This window comes from Lathyrus oleraceus, chromosome 3, assembly GCF_024323335.1.
Source record: "Lathyrus oleraceus cultivar Zhongwan6 chromosome 3, CAAS_Psat_ZW6_1.0, whole genome shotgun sequence".
Lineage (NCBI taxonomy): Eukaryota > Viridiplantae > Streptophyta > Magnoliopsida > Fabales > Fabaceae > Lathyrus > Lathyrus oleraceus.
Window position 1 is genome coordinate 43,637,439 of NC_066581.1, and position 23,663 is coordinate 43,661,101.

The window sequence follows — 23,663 nt, forward strand, 5'->3', positions numbered from 1 at the left end:
ACAAATTGTACGAAAAGGGAGATGGTCTTGAGTTTTCAATTCCTCTTCTCAAATGTGTAGTACCCCAAAATTTACCCTTCATTTTTCTTGGAAGCATGGGATTATGTTTCACACTTCATTAGCATCATACTAGGTCATACTCATTGCATACTGCATTAGTGACATGGAAATCAGATTTGGATTGATCACTCCTTAACAAAAGGAGCCCACACAAAGCAAGATTGAGGATTGGACTACATTCTCTAAGTATACAAGTCTCAAGGATCTCAGGGGGCTCCAGGTATCTTATTATGGTCCTCAGTTCATCAGTGAAGGATCCAGAGCTATCCGAGTGTTCATCTGAATTTAATCAGGAGATTAGGGTTTCATGGATACTTGCAACATGCAATGTTTGGTTGGAAGTAGAGGGTCTCATCCATGTCATGATTAGATAGGAATCTTGGCCTAGGAAGATTCACAATTATCTCAGAAAGATCCATTGGCAAGCAGTGCAATCAATTCCTGATCAATTTTGCCCTAAACTAGGGTTTGGTATAAAATCAATTTATTTCTGATTCTTTGGGTGAAACTCTTTTACAGGGCCCTCCATATGTCCACAAGGGTCTACATACAAAAAATCAGCTTTTTATTTGAGCCAGGGGTGCTTTAATTGATCATTGAAATCGGGAATCAGATAGTTTGGGAAAAGTCAATTGTGGAGCCAGAAAAGTCAACTCCTGACATTTTGAGAGTGGAATCTCAAAATTCATGCCTAAGGGAGCCTACATATGAAATTTGATCAAGGTTGGATCATGGATTCATCATTTAATCAGGAATTGGAAAAGTTACTTAATTTGTAAATGGTTGACTTTCCATTTATGGCAAGTTTTCATGATTGTTGCACTCACTTTAAGCCCATTTTCCATCAATATAAAAGCTCCATTTGAAAATTTATCCAACATGTAAGTTGTTCCTCTTGTTCCAAGCTTTCTAGATATATAAAGTTTGTTCCATTTGGATCAAAATTGAGAAAGTTATGCCTAGTCAAAGTGAGACATGTTTTTAGGACACTTAGAAAATTTTCTAAGTCCAAAGATCTTCAAAGTTTGTCAAGACTTCTTGGCCAGTTTTCTTGCATTTCAAGGAATCATTTGAAAATGTTTTCTTCACAACAATTATACCTTGCCATGTCCTCTTTCACCACCTTTTGTAATCATCTCATTTGAATCCATGGTTTGAAAGATACATTCACCTAAAGTGGGCATCATGACCTGATTTTCTAGGCAGATTTTAGGCCAAACTGGCCCAATAGTTTTGCAATAGCGAAACCTGAACTTGAGGGCCATTTTTCACATTCTTCCATTCATCATTTCAACTTGTGATCAACATGAAAGATGCTAAGCTCCATGATATCTTGCTACTGTTTGCATTATTTCTCCAATTGGTAGCTTGCTCATCAAGTTACATGGCCATAAAGTCACCACCTTGGAATGGATTTCTTGCTTGCCAAGCCATGCACAAACCAGCCCACGTTTTTACCTCATTTGGCCATGCATTGGATATCCATTCACTTCAGTTTGGCCCAAAATAACACAAACCTAATACACCTCACTTTACATTATGTTGCTTATGGATAAAACATGGATGTCAAGGCCCACTAGAACATTTGTTTCACCATATTTAAAAGCATGAAACCCTAAACCTAAAAGGCATTGAAATTTTGTGGCAAGAGCATCACAAGTCAGCAAGTTGAAGCCTTGAAATACCAAGAAGGAAGCACCATTCCACTTCTATTTTTCACTAGGTAATCATCTCTTCCATGACCATATTTTGATATATCTATTCTTGCTTACCATGCTTATGTTTGTTTCATAATTACCATGCTAGTCATCACATGCTTGTGTTCTTGTTATTAATTTATGCATGCTTAATTTTTTGCCTTTTCCGTGTCCATGTTGACCTCTTGTGGTCAACTTTTCTCCATGATTAAGCCATTATTTTTACTAAAACAAGTTACCATGATGATCTACACATTTTGTACTTGAACTTTGGTTTTTATTTCATGGCATTTGGTGCTTTATAGTGGTAGTATTATTGGGTGGAAAATTGAAAAAATCACTGCATGCTATCGTGTTTCTTGTGCATGGCATTAGGGTTCCAAGTTTTATGGAAGAAGATGATTACGAACCGTTAGATCCATCATGCATCTTCTAATCGTGGCCACCCATGCTTTTTTGTCCTGTAGTGTTTTAAGTGACCTTGCCCTATTGATAAATGTTGACATGTTTTATTTTATTAAAATGTTATTTTGGTCTGTCACGCCCTGAATATTGTTTTGGATTGGGCCTTTGCGCCACTTACTTGCCACACCTCCCTTTCAGGGCCCATCACCATTAATCCATCCTCTTTTATTTCCTTATTTTAATTTCAATTTATTTTATGTTTAGATTTTAATTATTTTAAAATATTTTCTTTATTCATAAAAATTCCAAAAAATATTTTCCATATTTCTTAATGTCTTATTTAATTTTATTTAATTTTTATTTTCGTATTTATTTAATATTAGTATTTTATTTTAATTATTTATTCCAAGTGGTCCATTTTAACACACTTTTTTCTTGATTTTATTTTCATAACTTAAAATTCTTTTTAGCTTTTTATTTTTGGGATAAAGGTTGACCAATGTCCCATGGTCAACCTGACCTTTTCTTGGAATTTTATTTCCCATTTTCAATTTATTTTGGATTTATTTTTTACCTAGTTTGGTTGGTTGACTTTTGGTTTGACCTCTGTTTTATTTCAATTAATTTATGAACCAATTTTCATTATTTTTAAAATATTTTTGGGGGATGATGATGTCCTGACCCCACTTTATTTAGTTTAATTTTTCATAATTTTCTTGATTAATTTGCTATTTATTCCATAATTTTTAAGTTGACTTGACTTTTTAGTTGACTTTTCTATGATTGATGTTTGACTTAGGGATTGCTTATGGCAATTGAAGAGATCTTTTGATCCTACCTTGTTCATCTCATATGCCATGTATTAGAGGCCTTATATCTTGATTTTATTTGATCCTCACCTCATTTCCTAATTAAATTATTCAGTGAACCCTTTTGTGCATTTCTTTTCATTTGTTTGATTCATCTATTAGCTGTTATGCTTGTTTCTTTCAACCATGCTTCTATTGTTTGATTGTTTAACATGTCCATACTTCCCATGCATTGTTTAATGCTCCATTATTTAATTCTTTGATTCTTTGACTTGATTATACATTTGTTTACTTATCTGATTTGATTAACTATTGCCTACCTGTATGATGTATGGGGCATATATTCTTATTGTTTGAATGCCATGAACAATCCCCATTCATAAAAAATGTACCCCTCTCCCATAAAGTGTATAATATTTATTCTTCCATTCTTTATTTATCTGTTAATACAAGAATTAAAACGAACATCCGATAATCATTTCAAAACAAGATCAGAAGCTCGATCCAACGTCGAGTAATCATTTTCAAAACTTAACAGAACCAGCATGTATTCATCCATCCTTTTGTAAGTCGATTGCTCCATGAATCTCCATATACCTGTAAGTCGATTGCTTCATGCATTGCCATCTACCCTTTACCCGTGGCTCCTCTCCTTGCTCCATCCGTCGACTCTCGTTCCGTTTAGGTAGCACCCATCAGGTAGAACCCTTTGTATGATAACATAGATAGAATTCCCTTATTCTTTGCATGCTAACATTAGGTAGATGTTCCCCTTTGTAAATCCTAACACATAGGTCCATATTGCATGACAACTCTAGGGCAGAGCTTCCCCACTTTTTAGACCTTCCGTGCGTCTCCGATCTTGTGGCATGTCAATCCATTCTATTGCAAAGAGGTAACTGCCTAAGACTCGATTCAGCAAGCTGCGACACCTACTGCTAGGACGTTGAACACATTGTCCACCTGTCCTTTGACACAAATGGTGTCCTCTTTTGTAAGTCCATGTTCAGATGGCAATCCTTAACCCCTAGTTAGTCGAACTACGACAAATCTGATTCTCATGTTCATATGAGATACGTAGGCACGAGACGCGATGTCTTGCCGAGTTTGACTGACAACTAACAACTAATCCTCGCTTTCTTTCGCCCCTATTGCGATTCTTTTCTCTCGCCCTCGTTACGATCGAGACTTTCCCCTTCTCTTGCCCTAGTTGCAATCGAGACCCTTGTTCCCATAGTTAGCTGAACTACGTTTTGCTCTGATTCTCATTCCATATAAGATACGTAGGCATAGGACGCGATGTCTTATCGAGCACACTTCTCTTTAACCCATAGATAGTCGAGCTATGAAGACTCTGATTCTCATACTCAGATGAGATACGTATGTAGTGGATGCGATATCCGTGTGAGTCATTTTCATTTTCTTTTAACTTTCCTTTTAGTAAATAGTACCTTAGATATACCTACACCCTTTAGACTAGAACAACAAGAGTGGATCCCGTAGAGTACTACGGATGCTTAGGGGTGCTAATACCTTCCCTTCGCATAATCGACTCCCGAACCCAAGATTTGGTTGCGAGACCTTGTCTTTTCCTTTTTCTTCAGGTTTTCCTCGATCGTTTCCTTTCCCTCCTTTGGGATAAATAACGAACGGTGGCGACTCTTCTGTTTCTTTTCCATCGCCGGTTGTTTTTTTTTCGCATCCAGTTGCGACAGCTGGTGACTCTGTTGGGGACCCGGTTTCCCTATGTGAGTCCCTCCTAGCTTTTGAGTTTTCTTGTTTGTTGGGTGTTTATTCTTTTGTACAGTTATTTACTTTCAACATTTATCTGCTTTATCTTATTGCATTGTGTACATATGATTGTTGTATCTGTTGGATCTGTGGGGTTGGTTGTTTGTTGGGATGGGTTGTTCTATGAGAAATAAGCCCACTACCCAGGCTTGAGCGTACACACAGGTTTTTAGAGTGGATAGTCATGAGGCTTGCGTAGCATGTTGCTACATTAAGTCGTTCATGAAGACCCACACCCAGACGAGGTTTCTTTTAGATATATTCTGTCCTACAGGTGTTCCATAACGACAGGATGTTCCTTTAGAAATCGTCGACTCTGGTGACCATTTCCCGAGGACTCAGTCGAGGCCTCTCCTCCGAGACGCGGTTATGTTAGCTCTGGTGGGCGCATTCTCGCTGCTCAATCCGAGGACCCCGAGGCTGGGAACTAGCTTTTAGGATTTCCGGTTGAGGGGAGTCAGTGGAGGTCTTTTGTCTCGTAATAATGCCAAACCTTCAGTGGTAAACGTATTATTCGACTAAAGGGCTAGAAGCTGACAAACTTCTATTTTTAGAACCTACCAGCGAGGGGCGGGCTAAATTCAGGAAACCTTAACCTTCAACCAACCCGGTTTTCTGGTATTCTTGTTGGAGCAGAACTTTGATCTCTTATATGTTCCTCAGTGGTTTTCTCTTCAGACGGTGCAACCTGACAGTTGTTCAAGCAGATACAGCAATCCTGATTCCCATGTCACTGCATTGCATCACATCATTTCGCATTCATATCATTTAAGACATGCTTATCTATTTCTAGGGGCTTATATCTTCTTCTTGATTCTAGTCGGGGTTTTCTGGTTCTCCTAATGGCTCGATCTTCTTACACCGTCTATCTATTGAGAGACTGGAATCAAGGGGTAGAATACCCTTTGGAATTGATAAATATGTCATTGCATTTGCATATTCATTAGCATGTCTTGCATAACAGGTACCGCCGCAGTGTTCTCAGTTTGTTTGGTATTCCACTAGCAGGATAGCTGACTCAGGCATTCACCGATACGGTACCCGAAGAAATCAACAAAGAGCAATGGAAGGTCTACAAGCAAAGCTCGCTGAGATGAGGATTCGCATGAATCAGTTCATGGAAGTGGTCCAAGGAGTGGCTCAGGGACAGCAGGAGCTTAGATTGTTGGTACAGAGGGATCCCCCTACTACTCAACCGGAGGTTGTGGCTGATCCTCCAGCTGGAGAGGCTAATGGACCCAATGGACCAGGGCCTATCCCGACACCACATGTCAACCTTGATTAACAACCCATCCATGATGATCAGGAGGATCAGTTCCCCCTACTTCAGGAGGACTTTGGCATGGGCCATGGTATGGACCCTATGTTCCGGAGACTGGAAGAGAGGTTGAAAGTTGTGGAATGGCAGAATGCTCTTGGTGTGGATGTTGCTTACTTGGGGCTGGTCCCAGGTGTGAGAGTTCCACCAAAATTCATAGTCCCTGTTTTTGATAAGTACAATGGCAACTCTTGCCCAAAGACTCACGTACAAGCTTACTTCCGTAAGATGATTGCGTTTTCTGATGATGAGAAGCTGCTCATGTACTTCTTCCAGGACAGCCTAGCTAGGGCATCTTTGGAGTGGTATATGAGGCTAGACAGAGCCCATATTCGCTGTTGGAGAGACTTGGCTGAGGCCTTTGTGAAGCAATATCAGTACAACACAGACATGGCACCTGATAGGACTCAACTCCAGAATCGGTCTCTCAAGAGCAACAAGTGCTTCAAGGAGTATGCTCAACGCTGGAGAGAGATGGCTTCCCGTGTTCAGCCTCCGATGTTGGAAAAAGAGATGGCCAACATGTTTATGAACACACTTCCTGTATATTATTTGGAGCGTCTGGTGGGTTACAACGCCTTAAATTTTGCTGATGTGGTCTCTACCGGTGAGAGGGTGGAGAACTACTTGAAGATGTGTAAGATCCAAAATGGGGTTGGATCATCTTCGGGGTCAAAGAAGTCGTTCTTAGGAGGACAGAAGAGGAGAGAAGGAGATGCAAATTTTGTGTCTTCTTATCAGAGCAGAGGTAACCGAAGGAGCAGTTTTCAGAATTACCATCAGCAACCCTATGTTGCAGCTGTGACCATTCCGGCTGCAGCACTAGTGCAACAACAACAACCACAACGTCAATAAAATCAATACCAACAACAACAGGGTAACAGACCTTCTTATCAACAGAGACAGAGGATGATGGATAGGCGTTTCGACACTCTTTCGATGTTGTACGCCCAATTGCTTCCCAACCTTCAGCAGTTGCAACTTGTGCAGTTACGCACTTTGGCTCCTCCCGTTGGTAGGCTTCCAGTGGGTTATGATGCCAATGCTAGGTGTAATTTCTACTCTAGGGCACCTGGCCACACTATTGAGAACTGCAAAGCTTTTAAGCACGTAGTTCAGGACCTCATTGATTCAAAGGCCATTAACTTTGCGCCGACTCCTAATGTTGTCAATAATCCTATGTCGCAGCATGGTAGAGCAAATGTTAACATGGTGGAAGGAGAAGTCAAATTAGTCAAGGAGGTGTTGAAGCTGAAGACTCCATTGTTAGAAATCAAAGAATACTTGCTAAAGGCAAATGTTTTCCCCGGCTGTGGGAACGGTTGTTTGGGTTGTGTTGCATAGAGTGGGGGTTGTGTGAAGCTGCAACAGGGTATCCAGGCCTTGCTTGACGATGGTATCCTCCAAGCTGAAGACTTATCTGCCCAAAGGTCTATTGAAGGGGTTGTTGAAGGGTTTGTTGAGAATGCAGATGTTGATCCTCTCTTTCCTGAAGATGCTGAAGAATTTACAAATGTTGTTCCTGCTAATTTTGTAATTCCCGATGATGAAAAATAATTTTTCTGATGTTGTTGATGATATTCCAAACATTATGGTTGATTCTAATGTAATTGATGAACTTGATTCTGATGTATCGGAAATTTGTTTTTCAATAAATGAGATTTCTGAGTATGACTGTGATGTTGCCACTATCATAATTTTCTACCCGACCGCTCAGATCAGTGTGCCAGAAGCGCAACCGGTGCCACCAGTGCGACCGCATCAATCCACTATGACCATCACGACCCCTGGTCCTTTACCTTTCACCAGCGAAAAGGCCATTCCTTGGCATTACGGGGGGAGTGTATACACACATGATCATGGAGTGGAGCAGCCACTGAAAGTAGAAGAGGTGCAAGATCAGAAGTCTGAACTTGGAGTTGAAATAAAAGATCCCGCAGTGGACAATGTTGGTGGAATTGGGCGATTCACCAGAAGTGGTAGACTATTCTCACCACCAGTTACCCAACCTGATAGTGTTAACGCTGCGGCGAAGGCCAAGGGCAAGCAAGTTGTGAATGATGGTACCTCTGCACCACAGGCTGGCTCTGAGTCTGCTTTTGCGAAAGAAGTGGACGAGCTCTTGAGAATTATAAAGAAAAGCGACTACAAGGTTGTAGCGGGGTATTCGTTACCATTAGAGATATTGACTAAATCCAAGGTAAACCATACAATTCGAGTCGCCACCACACTTCTATTTATCCAAAGGAATGGTTAAAAAGCGAACAAAAACCTAAAAGTTTTATCGAATCAAAAACTAGTAAAAATGTCAGAGATCTGGGTAAGGGGGTTGGTTATGCAATGGGAAGGTTTTAAGCACCCAAAACATCCTAGGTACTCCTAGGGAGCCCTTTTCATAAGTGTTGTTCTAGTCTAAAGGGTGTAGGTATATCTAAAGTACTATTTACTAAAGGGAAGGTTAAAAGAAAATGACTCGCAAGGATGTCGCATCCACTGCCTACGTATCTCATCTGAGTATGAGAATCAGAGTCTTCGTAGCTCAGCTACCTATGGGTTAAAGAGAAGTATGCTCGGTAAGACGTCGCGTCTTATGCCTACGTATCTCATCTGGAATGAGAATCAGAGCAAAACGCAGTTCAACTAACTAGGGGTTAAGGATTTCCATCTGAACATGGACTTACAAAAGAGGACACCAACTGTGTCAAAGGAGGGTGGGAAGTGTGTTCAACGTCCTAGCAGTAGGTGTCGCAGCTCGCTGAATCGAGTCTTATGCAGTTACCTCTTTGCAATAGAACAGACTGACATGCCACAAGATCGGAGACGCACAGAAGGTCTAAAAGTGGGGAGGATCTGCTCTAGAGTTGTCATGCAATATGGACCTATGTGTTAGGATTTACAAAGGGGAACATCTACCTAATGTTAGCATGGAAAGAATAGGGGAATTCTACCTATGTTATCATACAAAGCGTTCTACCTAATGGGTGCTACCTAAACGGAACAAGAGTCGACGGATGGAGCGCGGAGAGGAGTTACGGATAAGGGTAGATGGCGATGCTGGAGGCAATAGACTTACAGGTAGATGGCGATTCCTAAGGCAATCGACTTACAAGAGGATGGATGAATGTGTGCTGGTTCTGTTAAGTTTTGAAAATGATTACTCGATGTTGGATCGAGCTTTTGATCTTATTTTGAAATGGTTATCGGATGTTCGTTTTAATTCTTGTGTTAACAGGTGACTAAAGAAATAAAGAAATAAATATTATACACTTTATGGGAGACGGGTACATTTGTTATGAATGGGGATTGTTCATGGCAAACAAACAATAAGAATATACGCCTCATACATCATACAAGTAGGCAACAGTTATCAATCAGATCGGATAAATAAACAATATATAATCAAACCAAAGAATTAAATAATGGAGTATTTAAACAATGCATGGGAGTATGAACATGTTAAATAATCAAGCAATAGAAAGCATGAATGAGAGAAACAAGTATAAAAGATAACAGATGAATCAAACATATGAGAATATGCACACGAAGGGTCCACTGAATAATTTAATCAGGAAATGAGGTAAGGACCAAAAAAAATCAAGGTAAAATGCCTCTAATACATGGCATACAAGATGAACGAGGGAGGATCAAAAGATCTCTTCAATTGCCATAAGCAATCCCTAAGTCAAACATCGATCATAAAGAAGTCAACTGAAAACTCAAGTCAACTTAAAAAATAACAAATAAATAGCAAATTAATCAAGAAAACTATGAAAAATTAAACTACATAAGGTGGGGTCAGGACATCATCATCCCCCAAAAAGATTTTTAAAATAATGAAAATTGGCACATGAATTAATTAAAACAAAACATAGGTCAAACCAAAAGTCAATTAATAAGACTAGGTTAGAAATAAATCAAGAATAAATAGTAAATTAATCAAGAAAATTATGAAAAATTAAACTAAATAAGGTGTGGTCAGGACATAATCATCCCCCAAAAAGATTTTAAAAATAATGAAAATTGGCACGTGAATTAACTAAAATAAAACAGAAGTCAAATTAAAAGTCAACCAACCAAACTAGGTCAAAAATAAATCCAAAATAAATTGAAAATGTGAAATAAAATTCCAAGAAAAGTTCAGGTTGACCATGAGAAATTGGTCAACCTTCATCCCAAAAATCAAATGCTAACAATAATTTTAAGTCATAAAAATAAAATCAATAAAAAAAAGTGTGTTAAAATGGACCATTTAGAATAAATAATTAAAATAAAATATTAATATTAAAAATATACGAAAATAAAAATTATATAAAATTAAATAAAACATTAAGAAAAGTGAAAAATATTTTTGGGTAATTTTATGGACGAAGAAAATATTTTAAATAAGAAAAAGAAATATGAAAATGGAAGGATTAATGGTGATGAACATGGTAAGCAAGCGTAGATATATCAAAACATGGCCATGGAAGAGATGATTACCTAATGGAAAATAGAAGTGGAATAGAATCTGATATGTGATGAAGCTTTGCCTCCTTGCCACGAAATTCCAATGTTCCTCTAGGGTTAGGGTATCAGCTTCTTAAATAGGGTGGATTAGGTGTTCTCATGGGCTTTTTACTAAGTGATTTATCCATAAGAATAAAAGTGTGAAGTGAGGTGTAAAATGTTGTTATTTTGGGCCAAACTTAAGTGAATGGATGTCCAATGCATGGCCAAAAGAGGTAAAAAAACGTGACTGGTTTGTGCAGTATGCTTAGAAAATCTAATTGGGCCAGCCAGGCCCAAAATCTGCCTAGAAAATTAAGTCATGGTGCCCACCTTAAATGAATGTATCTCTCAAACCATGGACCCAAATGAGATGATTCCAAAAGGATGTGAAAGAGGACATGGCAAGGTACAATTATTGTGAAGAAATAACCATGGCATGAATACCGCTCATCAATCTGAATACTGGAAATGACTTCGATCTGAGCATCGGATGATACTTGATTATCAAACATCGGTCTGAACACCGGGAAACTGGCCTGAATGCCACTTCGGTCTGAATACCGGAAAACTGGTCTGAATGCCACAAGTTGCATCGACCTGAATGTCGGAAACTTCTTCGATCTGAACATCGGAAGATATTAGATTATCAAACATCGGTCTGAACACCGAGAAACTGGCCTGAGTGCCACTTCGGTCTGAATACCAGAAAACTGGCCTGAATGCCACAAGTTGCATCGACCTGAATGTCGGAAACTTCTTCGATCTGAACATCGGAAAACTGGCATGAATGCCACTTCGGTCTGAATACCGGAAACTTGGCCTGAATGCCACAAGTTGCATCGACCTGAATGTCGGAAACTTCTTCAATCTGAACATCGGAAAACTGGCCTGAATGCCACTTCGGTCTGAATACCGGAAACTTTCATGCCTTCCAGCATCGGCAGAAATAGGGAAAATGATAATTAAGGCGGCGCGTGGGCCAACGACCCCTGTTGGGAATAATAAAGATAAGTCATGAACAATCTTCAGTCTGAGTACTGGAAACAACTTTTGGCTTATCACTTGGGATACCGAGAATGCCTTATGTTTTACATGTGTATGTTTGAATTTTTCAATGGCGTAATGCTCCATGAAAATGGAAATGCTACGCAATTTGGGAGGATGCAACGCAATATGATTCTACATGCAGGGATGTGAAATGCTTGATTAGAGAGAACGCCAAGCTAAGGCAAGGAATTCTGCTGGGGAAATGATCACCATCTTCTGGACCCTGGCAAGGCTGTTGGAGATGCACAGCACAAAGAACTCTGTGGGGAAATGACCCGCCACACGGTGTTCTGGCAAATAACAAAATACCGAGGCTCTGACTGGGGAGAAAATGACACTGAAAACTTGCTGCTGAGGAAAGCGACAGTGGTTTTGGCAACCATAATCTGCGAGAGAGATGACTCAGCAGGGGAAGAAAACACCGATACGGTACCGAGATTCTGCTTCAAGGAAAGAGACCATGGGTCTAGCATCGAGATCATCGATCTGGCATCGAACTCTGAGGAGCAGCCGCTTCTGCTGGGAAGATACATTTTGGCACTGTCAACTCCGCTGGGGATATACAGTCAGACACTGTCGACTCCGTTGGGGATATACAGTCTGACACTGTCGACTCTACTGGTGAATGTATAATCTAAAACAAATGCTTGGGGAAGTACAGCAGTAAGAGCCTGCTGGGGATTGAAGAATCCAACGCTCGGACCAGCTCTGCAGGGATAAGATTCCAAATTCCAACTGTTGAGGAAAAACATCCGCGATCATTTGATGGGGACCTTAAGGAAATGCCCCGAGTGTACCTGTTCTGAATAGACGATCCAAAGCACTTAAAATTTACAGCAATTTTCAATGTTTATTAAGCACGTACCTGTAAAGCTCTTATGTTTCATGATGCAATGTTTATCAAAAATTCGGACGTCATTTTTGCAAACAAAACAGTAAAATGAAAATGAACACAGAGATGTACTAAATAACATGATTTTATTGATTGAGTGGCCTCTGAATAGGTATTTACATCAGGAAGCAATCCCTGGAAAGAGGTAATTGCACAACAGATAAAAACAGAAATTAATCTAATGGCAATGTGAAATGGATTTCTATCGGGTTCCAATTCTGCTATGATTCGCTCGTCTTCAAGATCCTCCAGATGATCAGCTTTCTGAAAAAGATGATTGGACTGTTTCCTATCCTTTGAAAGTTTCCAGTTATCCACACGAGATGAGATTCAGAACTACTCAAAACGCAGTCATTCGCTTAATCCCTAACTTTTGCCTGGATCGCCCTTTCGGGTTTTCAATCCACCGGGATACCCATTTTTGCCTAAGTTGCCTTTTCAGGTTTTCAACTTACCGGGTGTACAATCTTTTCATTTTTAATCCCTAACTTTTTCCCGAACCTTTTTTCATTTTTTTGGTTCGCCGGGATGCCCCTTTTTTGCCTGGACTATTCTTTTTATTGTCCAGCGGATCTATTTTATGCGAAGTATTTTTTAACTACGTCTGAGTTCACAGGGGAAGTGAAGTTTTCACCATCCATAGTTGCAAGCATTAAGGCTCCACCATCAAAAACCTTGGTAACAATATACGGTCCATCATAGTTAGGAGTCCACTTGCCCCTGTGATCTGTTTGAGGAGGAAGGATCCTTTTCAACACTAAATCTCCGACTTGGAAGCATCAAGGACGCACCTTCTAATCAAAGGCTCTCTTCATCCGACTCTGATACAACTGCCCATGACAAATGGTTGCCATTCGCTTTTCTTCGATAAGACTCAACTCATTGAACCTTGTCCGAACCCATTCAGCTTCGTCTAACTTGACATCCAACATGACTCTTAGAGAAGGAATCTCCACTTCAACAGATAGGACTGCTTCTATACCATACACAAGGGAATAAGGGGTTGCCCCGGTCGATGTACGTACTGAAGTAAGGTACCCATCCAAGGCGAAGGGTAGCATCTCATGCCAATCTCTGTACGTAACGACCATCTTCTGCACAATCTTCTTTATATTCTTATTTGCTGCCTCAACAACACCGTTCATCTTAGGACGATAAGGGGAAGAGTTGTGATGTTGAATGTTAAAGTTCTTGCACAACTCTTTCATCATTTTGTTATTGAGGTTAGAACCATTATCAGTAATGATTCTTTCGGGAATCTCATAACGACAAATGATTTCTTTCTTAATGAATTGGGTAACCACATGTCTGATGACCTTCGCAAATGACGCTGCTTCGACCCACTTGGTGAAATAGTTGATGGCAACAAGGATGAAACGATGCCCATTGGAAGCAGTCGGCTCAATCTTTCCAATCATATCAATGCCCCACATAGCAAACGTCCACGGCGAAGACATCACATTCAGAGGATTTGGCGGCACATGCACCTTATCAACATAAATCTGGCATTTATGACACTTCCGAGCATATTTGAAACAATCAGATTCCATGGTCATCCAGTAATAACCCGCTCTCAACAATTTCTTAGCCATTGCATGTCCGCCGACATGAGTACCGAAGGAGCCTTCATGAACTTCTTGCATTAACATGTCTGCTTCGTGTCTATCCACGCATCTGAGCAAAACCATGTCGAAGTTCCTCTTATACAGCACATCGTCTTTGTTCAAGAAGAAACTGCCTGCCAATCTTCTCAAAGTCTTTCTATCATTGTTGGATGCCCCTGCAGGGTACTCTTGATTCTTCAGAAAGCACTTGATGTCGTGGTACCAGGGCTTGTCATCAACTACCAGTTCAGCAGCAAACACATACGCGGCCCTATCAAGGCGCATAACATCGATCTTGGGAGCATAGTTCCACCGAATCACCTTGATCATGGAGGACAGAGTAGCAAGAGCATCTTCCATCTGGTTCTCATCACGAGGTATATGATACAACCTTACTGTTGTGAAGAAAGTCAACAGTCTTCTCGTGTAATCTCTGTAGGGGACCAGATTAGGCTGGAGAGTATTCCAATCACCATTCACTTGATTGATCACTAGAGCTGAATCTCCGAAGATGTCCAGAGTCTTGATTCTCAAATCAATGGCTTGCTCAATACCCAAGATACAAGCCTCATACTCAGCTTCATTATTGGTGCACTCGAAAGTCAGACGAGCGGTGAAAGGCATGTGGGCACCTTTCGGGTGGTAATGACAACACCAATTCCACTTCCTTTGGCATTAATGGCCCCATCAAACATTAAAGTCCACTTTTCATTTGGATCAGGTCCCTCCTCAACAACTGGCTCTTCACAGTCTTTCATCCTGAGGAACATGATGTCTTCATCTGGAAAATCAAACTTCATCGGCTCATAATCATCGATCGGCTGCTGAGCAAGATAGTCTGACAGAATACTCCCTTTGATGGCTTTCTGGGAGGTATACTGGATGTCGTACTCTTTCAGTACCATTTGCCAACGAGCAACCCTTCCGGTGAGAGCTGGCTTCTCAAATATATACTTGACTGGATCCATTTTGGAGATCAGTAAGGTCGTGTGAGTCAGCATGTATTGTCTCAATCGCTTAGCAGCCCATGCCAGTGCATAACATGTCTTTTCAAGCATTGAGTATCTCGACTCGCAATCTGTGATTTTTTTTACTCAAGTAGTAGATGGCATGCTCTTTCCTACCTGTCTCGTCGTGTTGACCGAGAATACAACCCATGGAATTATCAAGTACTGTCAAATACATAATCAGCGGTCTCCCTGGGACTGGAGGCATAAGGATTGGAGGATTCTGCAAATACTCTTTTATCTTCTCGAAAGCCCTTTGGCAATCATCATTCCACCTGATGGCCTGATCTTTTCTCAACAATTTGAATATTGGCTCACACGTGGCTGTTAGGTGAGAGATGAACCTTGCAATGTAGTTCAACCTTCCTAAGAAACCACAGACTTGTTTTTCTGTTCTTGGCTCAGGCATTTCTTGTATCGCTTTCACTTTGGCCGGATCCACCTCAATCCCTTTTTCACCCCGAAAGTACACTTGTTCGGATTAAGCCTCAGCTTGAATTTCCTCAAATGCTCAAACAGTTTCTGCAAATTCACCAGATGTTCTTCTTCCGTCTGAGATTTGGCTATCATATCATCAACATAAACCTCGATTTCATGATGAATCATATCATGGAAAAGAGTTACCATAGCTCGTTGATATGTTGCCCCAGCATTTTTCAGACAAAACGAAATCACCTTGTAGCAGAAGGTGCTCCATGGGGTTATGAAAGTTGTGTTCTCCATGCCTTCTGGTGCCATCTTAATTTGATTATAGCCAGAAAAGCCATCCATGAAGGAGAATACCGAGAACTAAGCCGTGTTATCCACCAAAACGTCGATGTGAGGTAATGGGAAATCATCTTTAGGACTAGCTTTGTTCAGATCCCGGTAGTCAACACACATCCATACCTTTCCATCCTTTTTAGGTACTGGAACGATATTTGCAACCCATGGCGGATAATTTGTAACCGCTAGAAACCCTGCATCCAACTGTTTTTGCACTTCTTCCTTTATCTTGATAGCCATCTCTGGTCTTGTTCTTCTGAGCTTCTGCTTGACCGGAGGAGAATCCTCTTTGAGAGGCAAACGGTGTACCACAATGTCTGTGTCAAGCCCTGGCATGTCCTGATAAGACCAAGCAAAGATGTCAACATACTCTTGCAGCAATTCAATCAGCCCCTTCTTCACATTATCTTCCAAAGCAGCCCCTATCTTGATTTCTCTCTTGGCGTCCTCGGTGCCGAGATTAATTACTTCAACAGACTCTTGATGCGGTTGAATGACCCTTTCCTCCTTTTTTAATAACCTGACAAGTTCTTCAGGGAGTTCACAGTCTTCATCACCCTCTTCTTCAGCTTGAAAGATTGGATTTTCAAAGTCGAAGCGAGCTATAGCAGAACTGTTATCAATAGGATCTGGTGACGTGCATCTGCATGAGTGATGGTATGTGCTTATGAGTGTGAACAAGAAGTGGAAACTAAACAAAACATTGCCAAATGTATTTTTTTTTATATTTTTTATTTTTGAAAACTGCAAAAATAGAAAGACAGTGAACAAAATATTTGAATGCAAAAAGACATCCTTTATTTATGATAAAAAAATGTAGGTATCCACATAGATGAGCCCTACAATGAGTCATCACGCCCTGGGAGGAATGTAAGACTTGGATATGCATGAATAAACAAAGAAAATTACTCTTTAAGAAGAGTGACTTGGATAATCTCTTCAGAAGACCAGTTGTGGAGAACTTCACCCGGGACCCTTGGACGCACCCAGTTGTCAATGTCGCAATCATTATCCCCATCTTCTTTGTTGATTGCAGAGACCTGGCCGTACTGAATGATGCCAGCAATGGAGAAAGTAATCGGCCCCTGACGAGTCTGAGGCGTTGAAGTTGTAGAAGTCAATGTTGGCTGATACCCAATCCCAAACTTGTCTTCCTTTACAGGTAAATCCACCAGACGTCCCCAACCGGGAGCAACACCTGAATTTACCAAGGCATGTGCCTGCTTGAAGGACGACAAAGATGCACCTGCTTCAACCTCTTCCACTAGAGCTGCATCCTTGACTTGAACTGCCTCAAAGGCCTGACACATGATCTCATGAATCTCACCTTCTACCTCTACATACTTGAATGTAGACAGGTTACTGACCAGAATATCCTCCTCACCACAGACAGTGAATTCTTCCGTTGACCGGGAACTTGATCTTCTGATGCAAGGTCGAGGAGACTGCCCCAACATTATGGATCCAAGGACGACCCAGCAAGCAGCTATACAAAGGACTGATATCCATCACATAGAATACGGTGTTAAAGGTTTGTGATCCAATCTGAATTGGCAATTCTACCTCTCCGAACACCGACCTCTTAGAACCATCGAAGGCTCTTACCACAAGATCGGAAGGCTTCAAGATCAAACCTTCTACATCTAACCTTGACAGGGCTCTCTTGGGTAGCACATTGAGAGAGGAACCTATATCCACCAGAACATGGGATAGCATAGTGTCTTTACACTCCATCGAGATGTGCAAAGCCTTGTTATGATCGCGTCCAGCTGGCGTCAAGTCAGAATCTATAAAACCCAACCTGTTGCTTGTATGAACATTTGCAACGATCCCTTCTAGTTGGTTCACTGAGATCTCCTGAGGCACATATGCAGCATTAAGGACCTTCAGGAGTGCCTCCCTGTGTGCCTCCGAACACAGCAAGAGTGAGAGAATAGATATCTTGGATGGCATCTGAATCAACTGATCGACTACCTTGTAATCGCTTTTCTTTATAATTCTCAAAAGTTCGTCCACATCCTTCGCAAAAGTAGGCTCAGAGCCAGCCTGTGGTGCAGAGGTACCCTCATTCACAACTTGCTTGCCTTTGGCCTTCGTCGCGGCGTCAGCACTATCAGGTTGGGTAACCGGTGGTGAGAACATGAAATTTAGTTTCATATTATTAGTTTATTCAATAAACGGTTCGACCGTAGATTTAACCGGTTAAATCAATTAAACTTTAAACCACAAATTTCACCGGTTCAATTCCGATCCGATTTTTAAAACATTGCATAAATGGATCCAGAGATGCATCTACGTAGCAAATTACGAATATACACTTCCTTATTCATCCTAGAGAGTAAATTTTGGCATTTTTTTATATAAAAAATACAATGATGCAATTCATCATGTACTATCATAATAATCTTTTTTAAAAATAAAATCATACACTTAATGCACAAGATGCAAGTGGACGATTTTAACGCATTTAGTATAAAATATTATCAATCCCACAAAGGCCAATCGACCATTATTGTTCTCTAATATCACTATGTTTATCTAAGACAATGAGAATAGTTTATCACTATATTTATCTAAGACGAAGAGAATAGTTTTGGTTGACAAAAACAGAAATTAAATTGATTTTTATTTAATTATGAGTGCCCACAGAGTCGTTACTTATATTTATAATGAGACAAAGGATTAAGTTGAAGATAATTTCCGCTTTCGCATGACTGGTACTAGATTTTGTCTTTGTAATCTAACTATCCGGTTTTGCACATTAAAATGCAAAATCTCTTTTCGAAAATAATCACTTTTATTTATTTAAAGAGTTGCTTTAGATAGAAAATTTAATTCAGAATCAACTCGTTCTAATTTCGGATTCATTGTAAAAGTTCTATCGATGCTTTATATCATATACCTTAGATTAGTACAAATTATATAATTATCTCTGTTGGCATGTATTTGTGAAAATTCTAATGTAAATAAATATGATGAGTTGATATGGATAGCAGAAGTTGAGATAAATAGAATAAAATTTCAGTGACATGAAAACAAGGTGAGTTTATGACAGACAACCTACTACTACAATACAATTGTAGAAATAATATTCTTAATCAAATCACAGAGCACAAAATGATTTCATGTTTCTAGTGCCAATATAAATAACTCTTAAACACAATCTCAATATCATGAGTCTTTATCTTTAACCATATCACTCATTTTTCAGCATGATCAGCATAATGTTGCAGAACAGAAAATACCACACCATCTCTGTACCATCCAAAATATTTTGCATTGCTTCCTCAATGTGCTCCACACCGATTGAAAGACACTAACATTTACTAATTCGGCCAGCCCCATTCGCTGTATGAGGCCAAAGAAAGTTCATTATTATCACATACTAGACGGAGATATGTGATTTTTACAATAATCTAACAACATGGTCCAGGAAAAAAATGTAAATAAAACACAAATGAAAGCCATTTGAAGCACAAAGTTATGAAGCCAATATAGAATGTAAACAAACACCCTTCCATCAGAAATATTCAAATAGAATGCAACTAGTATGATCTATGAAGCATGGTCACCTCTAGGAGTAGGTGTGTCGCGGTGTCCAACACACAGTGTCCGACACTTGTATAAACCACAAAACTAAAGTATGTAATGTTGGCAATGAGAGTTGAAATAAATACGACACAAGAATATTATCAAGTGACATAATTTAAGGCAACGCCAAGAAAAGAAATACAATTTAAAACAAATTGAATTAAAATAATAGATTTCGGGCCCTCTATTGTGCCTAATACAAAATATGAAAACTTTCACAAATATATAAGCAATTATCAGGCACAAATTGAAGAGCAAATACGCATATAAAAGCATAAATAAATAAATAAAACAATTTCGCATTGAAGTGTGGCTCATTCCAGAACAGAAAAGTAAATATGAAAAGAAAGACATCTTACATTTCAAAGTCTAAAACTGGGGCAAACAATGCATCCTCGACGCAACAAGAGTTTCCTCTCACTTTCACTGAAACGAAAATGAGGTGGGACAGTTATCTTTCTCAATGATGGACTTGAAAATAGCACTGAGGCTGCAACATTAATATGCACATTCAAACAGTTTTCCAAATCTATCTCTCTGAGTTGTGTGCAGTTTTCCAGCACATATTTCACTCCCTTCTCTGTGCATCCAAGACAATCATTTAATAACAATTGCAAAAGCCGAGGACAATTTTTTGAGATCACATAGAGTGTAGCATCATCAACTTCTGAAAATGACAAGTTTAGCATCTTCAACTTGGGAACTTCAAAGTTCATTTCAAATAGCTTCACTCCCGAACTTAAGTTACATAATGATAAATTCAAATGACTTATCTTATGACATCTCTTTAAAACTTGAATAATACCTTGTTGAGATATGTTTTTGCAAGATTTCAAATCAAGCAAGTGCAAATTGGGGAAATGAGAAACAATCATTGTGATGCTTTCATCACTTAACCATGAATTGTAACGCAAATAGAGAGACTTTAATTGAGGGTATACTCCAAATTCCATCAAAGAATCATAATTCATTACACTCTTACCCCCAATGTCTTCCATGTTGATGTCACTGAGTGAAGGACAATTCATAACCAATGAAAACAAAGCTGAATAAGTGACCATAAAACACATACTCAAACGTAGCGACAACAAACCAACGAGATGAGAAGACAGCTCCATAACATGATTATCATTCAAAAACGAGATGCTATGAAGAACCAAATGTTGGATAGATTGACACTTGGATAACAAAGAAAATATTCCAGCATAACTATAGCCATCGCCAGCTGCCATCATAAAAGTCTTTAAAGGAAGACCTTCCATTGCAATAGAGGTGAGCATTTCATCCGAAATAGAAACAGAGGAAAATGACAAATCAATATAAGTTAAATTCTTGAAATTCATCAAGGAGTCAATGACCTCTGGAATAAGGAACACGGGAAGGCACAAATACCTCAATTTTGTTGGTTTCTCACCGAGGGCAGAAACAACACCTGCTCTGGTTATTTTAAAACAATGAAGCACACTAACCTCTTCAAGATGCTTGCAGTTCTTAAACAACTGCAAAATTGATTTGTCATTCATATAAAAGTGGCCAGTGAGATCAAGCTTGCGGAGTTTCAAAAGTGATGATGAAAGCGCCTCAAACCCATCGAGAAAGCTACGGATAGTTTCAGCAGCGATAGGATGAATAAGATGGAGGTCGAGTTCTTCTATTAAAGGGAAACATTCAGCGATGAGGAACAAGTGAGTGCAACTGAAAGAAGATATATGGGAGCAAATGAGAGAGGTTAAAGTTGTAAAGTTTTTAGAGAAAGCTCGTAAGCCATTAGCGGGAATGGTAGGTTTGTCAGAGATATTGAGTGATGTGAGTTTCAATGGGAAAAGAGAGATTTGAAGGAGAAGTGAATCGAGGTCACCGTGGAAGTGAGTGAGGTCGAGGGAGGTAAGGTTTGTGAATCTACGGAAGAGGCGGGATAAGAAGGGGGCTGTTGGATCATATATAGTGAGAGATGATCGGATACGGTTGGTGATGGAGAACCACTGCTTACAGACGGCGGGGATAGACTTCAAGTTACGATTACGATCGTAGTCGTCATCGTCGCCGCCGTGGTTGAGAAATTCGAACACACATTCCCAGCATTCATCTGGTAAATATGAATACTCAGCTTCTTCCATTATTTTACTTCTCTTCAGTTCCATTGATTGTCGACGCGGACTGTCTTCCAAAGAACGACGGTGGTAATCGTCCAATGATTTAACTGGTTTTTCTAATTCTAGGTTTTATGTGTGAGGTTAAATTTTGAGGTTAGACTTTTTTATTTTCTAGAAATTAAATTTTGGGCTTTTTTTTAAGTCTAGGTTTTTTTCAATTCTTTTAATTAATTAGTTATCATAATAATAATGATTATTTTAGTTTGGTTAATGCTAACCCGTGTCCCAATGACACAAGTTAATGATATATTTATAAAAATATTTTCTTGGAGCGCGTGCATTTGATTTTTAATAATAGTAACTTTAACTTGGGCCCAAGAATATAAGTTAGCAAGACACTTTTAGTTTATTAATTCACATATGCCTTCAGACATTCAATAATGAATAATTTATTTTAAAATTTTGTCTTGTTCACTCGAAAGACACACAAAGTGAGGTACATGATTGGGGAATGACTTGAGTAACTTTATGTAGCCATAATTTTGTAAATAAATAAATTAGTAACGTATATTATATTAATGTAAGAGGATAAACTTTTTTACTAAAGTTACCAAAGTCATATTTTAAAGCAAAGTTACTGAAATTTTGTCCGATTGAGGGATATATCTATGCAATAAAAGAAGGATCTTCTTATTAGTCTCGAGCATACACTATTTGAGCTCCTAACTTATCAGTCACCCTTATCAATTACTCCTATATCATTATATGTTATATTTTCCGTGAAGCGGTTATAATAAAGATAAGAATGTGTTACTATCAGTGGCGGAATTGAGGGAGACGTGGGAAGGCCACGGCCACCCCTCAACTTTTTTTTTAATTCATATATATTAAATTACTAAAACATTTTTATTTTAAATTAAAATTAATTTTTATTTTTTCTTTTTCGTTCAAAGTTAGGTTAAAATACAGATAAGGTAAAAAACTCTTACATTTCCTTTCTTTCTCATATGGGTTTGCTACCGGCACCGGAATCGGAACAGATTAAAGTGATCGGCATCTAACAGGTAAAAAACTTTATTCATTCTTCTTTTATAAAAAGTAATAAATTAAAGCGATTGTTTGATTTGTGTTTTTGAGATTTTTAGGGTTCTTCTTTCTTGATGTATTAAAATAATCTATATGAGGTTTATTAAGCCAATTCATAATAATTTACAAATATAGTTATACACTGTAATAAGGTTTATTTAATCATTGTTGCTGCTAATTTCTAATAGTGAAGTTACCGGTATTTGAAAACAGATTAAAGTTGATTAATTAAGTTTATTAATTTTTTTCTCTTTTAATTTTTATGTTCTCTAAATTGATTTTTGGATCTGATATGATATTATAGGAAGAGTAAAGATGAATAATAGGAAAATTGATTCTTTTTTCAAAAGGAAAGCATGTGAAATTGAAAGAGAAGAGAGAGATGAAGAAATTATAATCCCGACATCTGAATCTGAAACAGTTCTTGAGAATCCAACAATTGAAGAGCATCATGGTTTTGAAAAATCTTTGGAACACGATCCTGGAAAGCGTCCTCCGATTTGGCAATATCCACCAAATCAAGTGGATGCAATACGAAGAGCTTATCTAAAATGGGGTCCATATCAAATTCATTTAGAAAACTATCCTTTGTCCGGTAACGAGGATCATCCGAGAAGGTTTCAACATACTTGGTTTAGCATATTTCCATCATGGTTAGAATATTCACCATCTGAAGATGCCATGTTACCTTTTTAGCAAAAAACTAAGTGGACGTCCTGGATCACTTGTCTTTATTTCTATGGGTTTTAGAAATTGGAAGAAAGTTATGAATGAAAAACATTGTTCCTTTCTTAAACACATAGGGAAGGATCCTTGCTCACCACACAACAATGCAATGAAAGCTTGTCAAGACTTGTTGAATCAAAATGGTCATATTAGAAATGTTATTCAAGTGCAAAGTTCAAGTCAAAGAATGAATAATCGGTTACGACTCAAGACTTCAATTGACACTGTTCATTGGTTAACACTACAAGCTTGTGCTTTTAGGGGTCACGACGAAAGTAGCAAAT

The 23,663-nt window shown here is 39.0% G+C and overlaps 1 protein-coding gene across 2 annotated transcripts; it reads right to left on the minus strand.

Moving 5' to 3' along the window:
• Positions 1 to 18,869: 18,869 nt before the first annotated feature.
• On the minus strand, positions 18,870 to 21,705 carry LOC127132400 (F-box/LRR-repeat protein 3). Of its 2 annotated transcripts, XM_051061351.1 has the most exons (3): positions 20,280 to 21,705; positions 19,834 to 20,141; positions 18,870 to 19,231 (listed from the first exon to the last, which is right to left on the minus strand). In XM_051061351.1, exons 1-2 carry the CDS (start codon positions 21,613 to 21,615, stop codon positions 19,837 to 19,839), a joined length of 1,641 nt encoding a protein of 546 aa, XP_050917308.1. In that variant the 5' UTR covers positions 21,616 to 21,705; the 3' UTR covers positions 18,870 to 19,231; positions 19,834 to 19,836. The 2 variants fall into 2 exon arrangements, with proteins under 2 accessions (XP_050917308.1, XP_050917307.1); XM_051061350.1 differs by having other exon boundaries at positions 19,834 to 21,705.
• Positions 21,706 to 23,663: the final 1,958 nt, after the last annotated feature.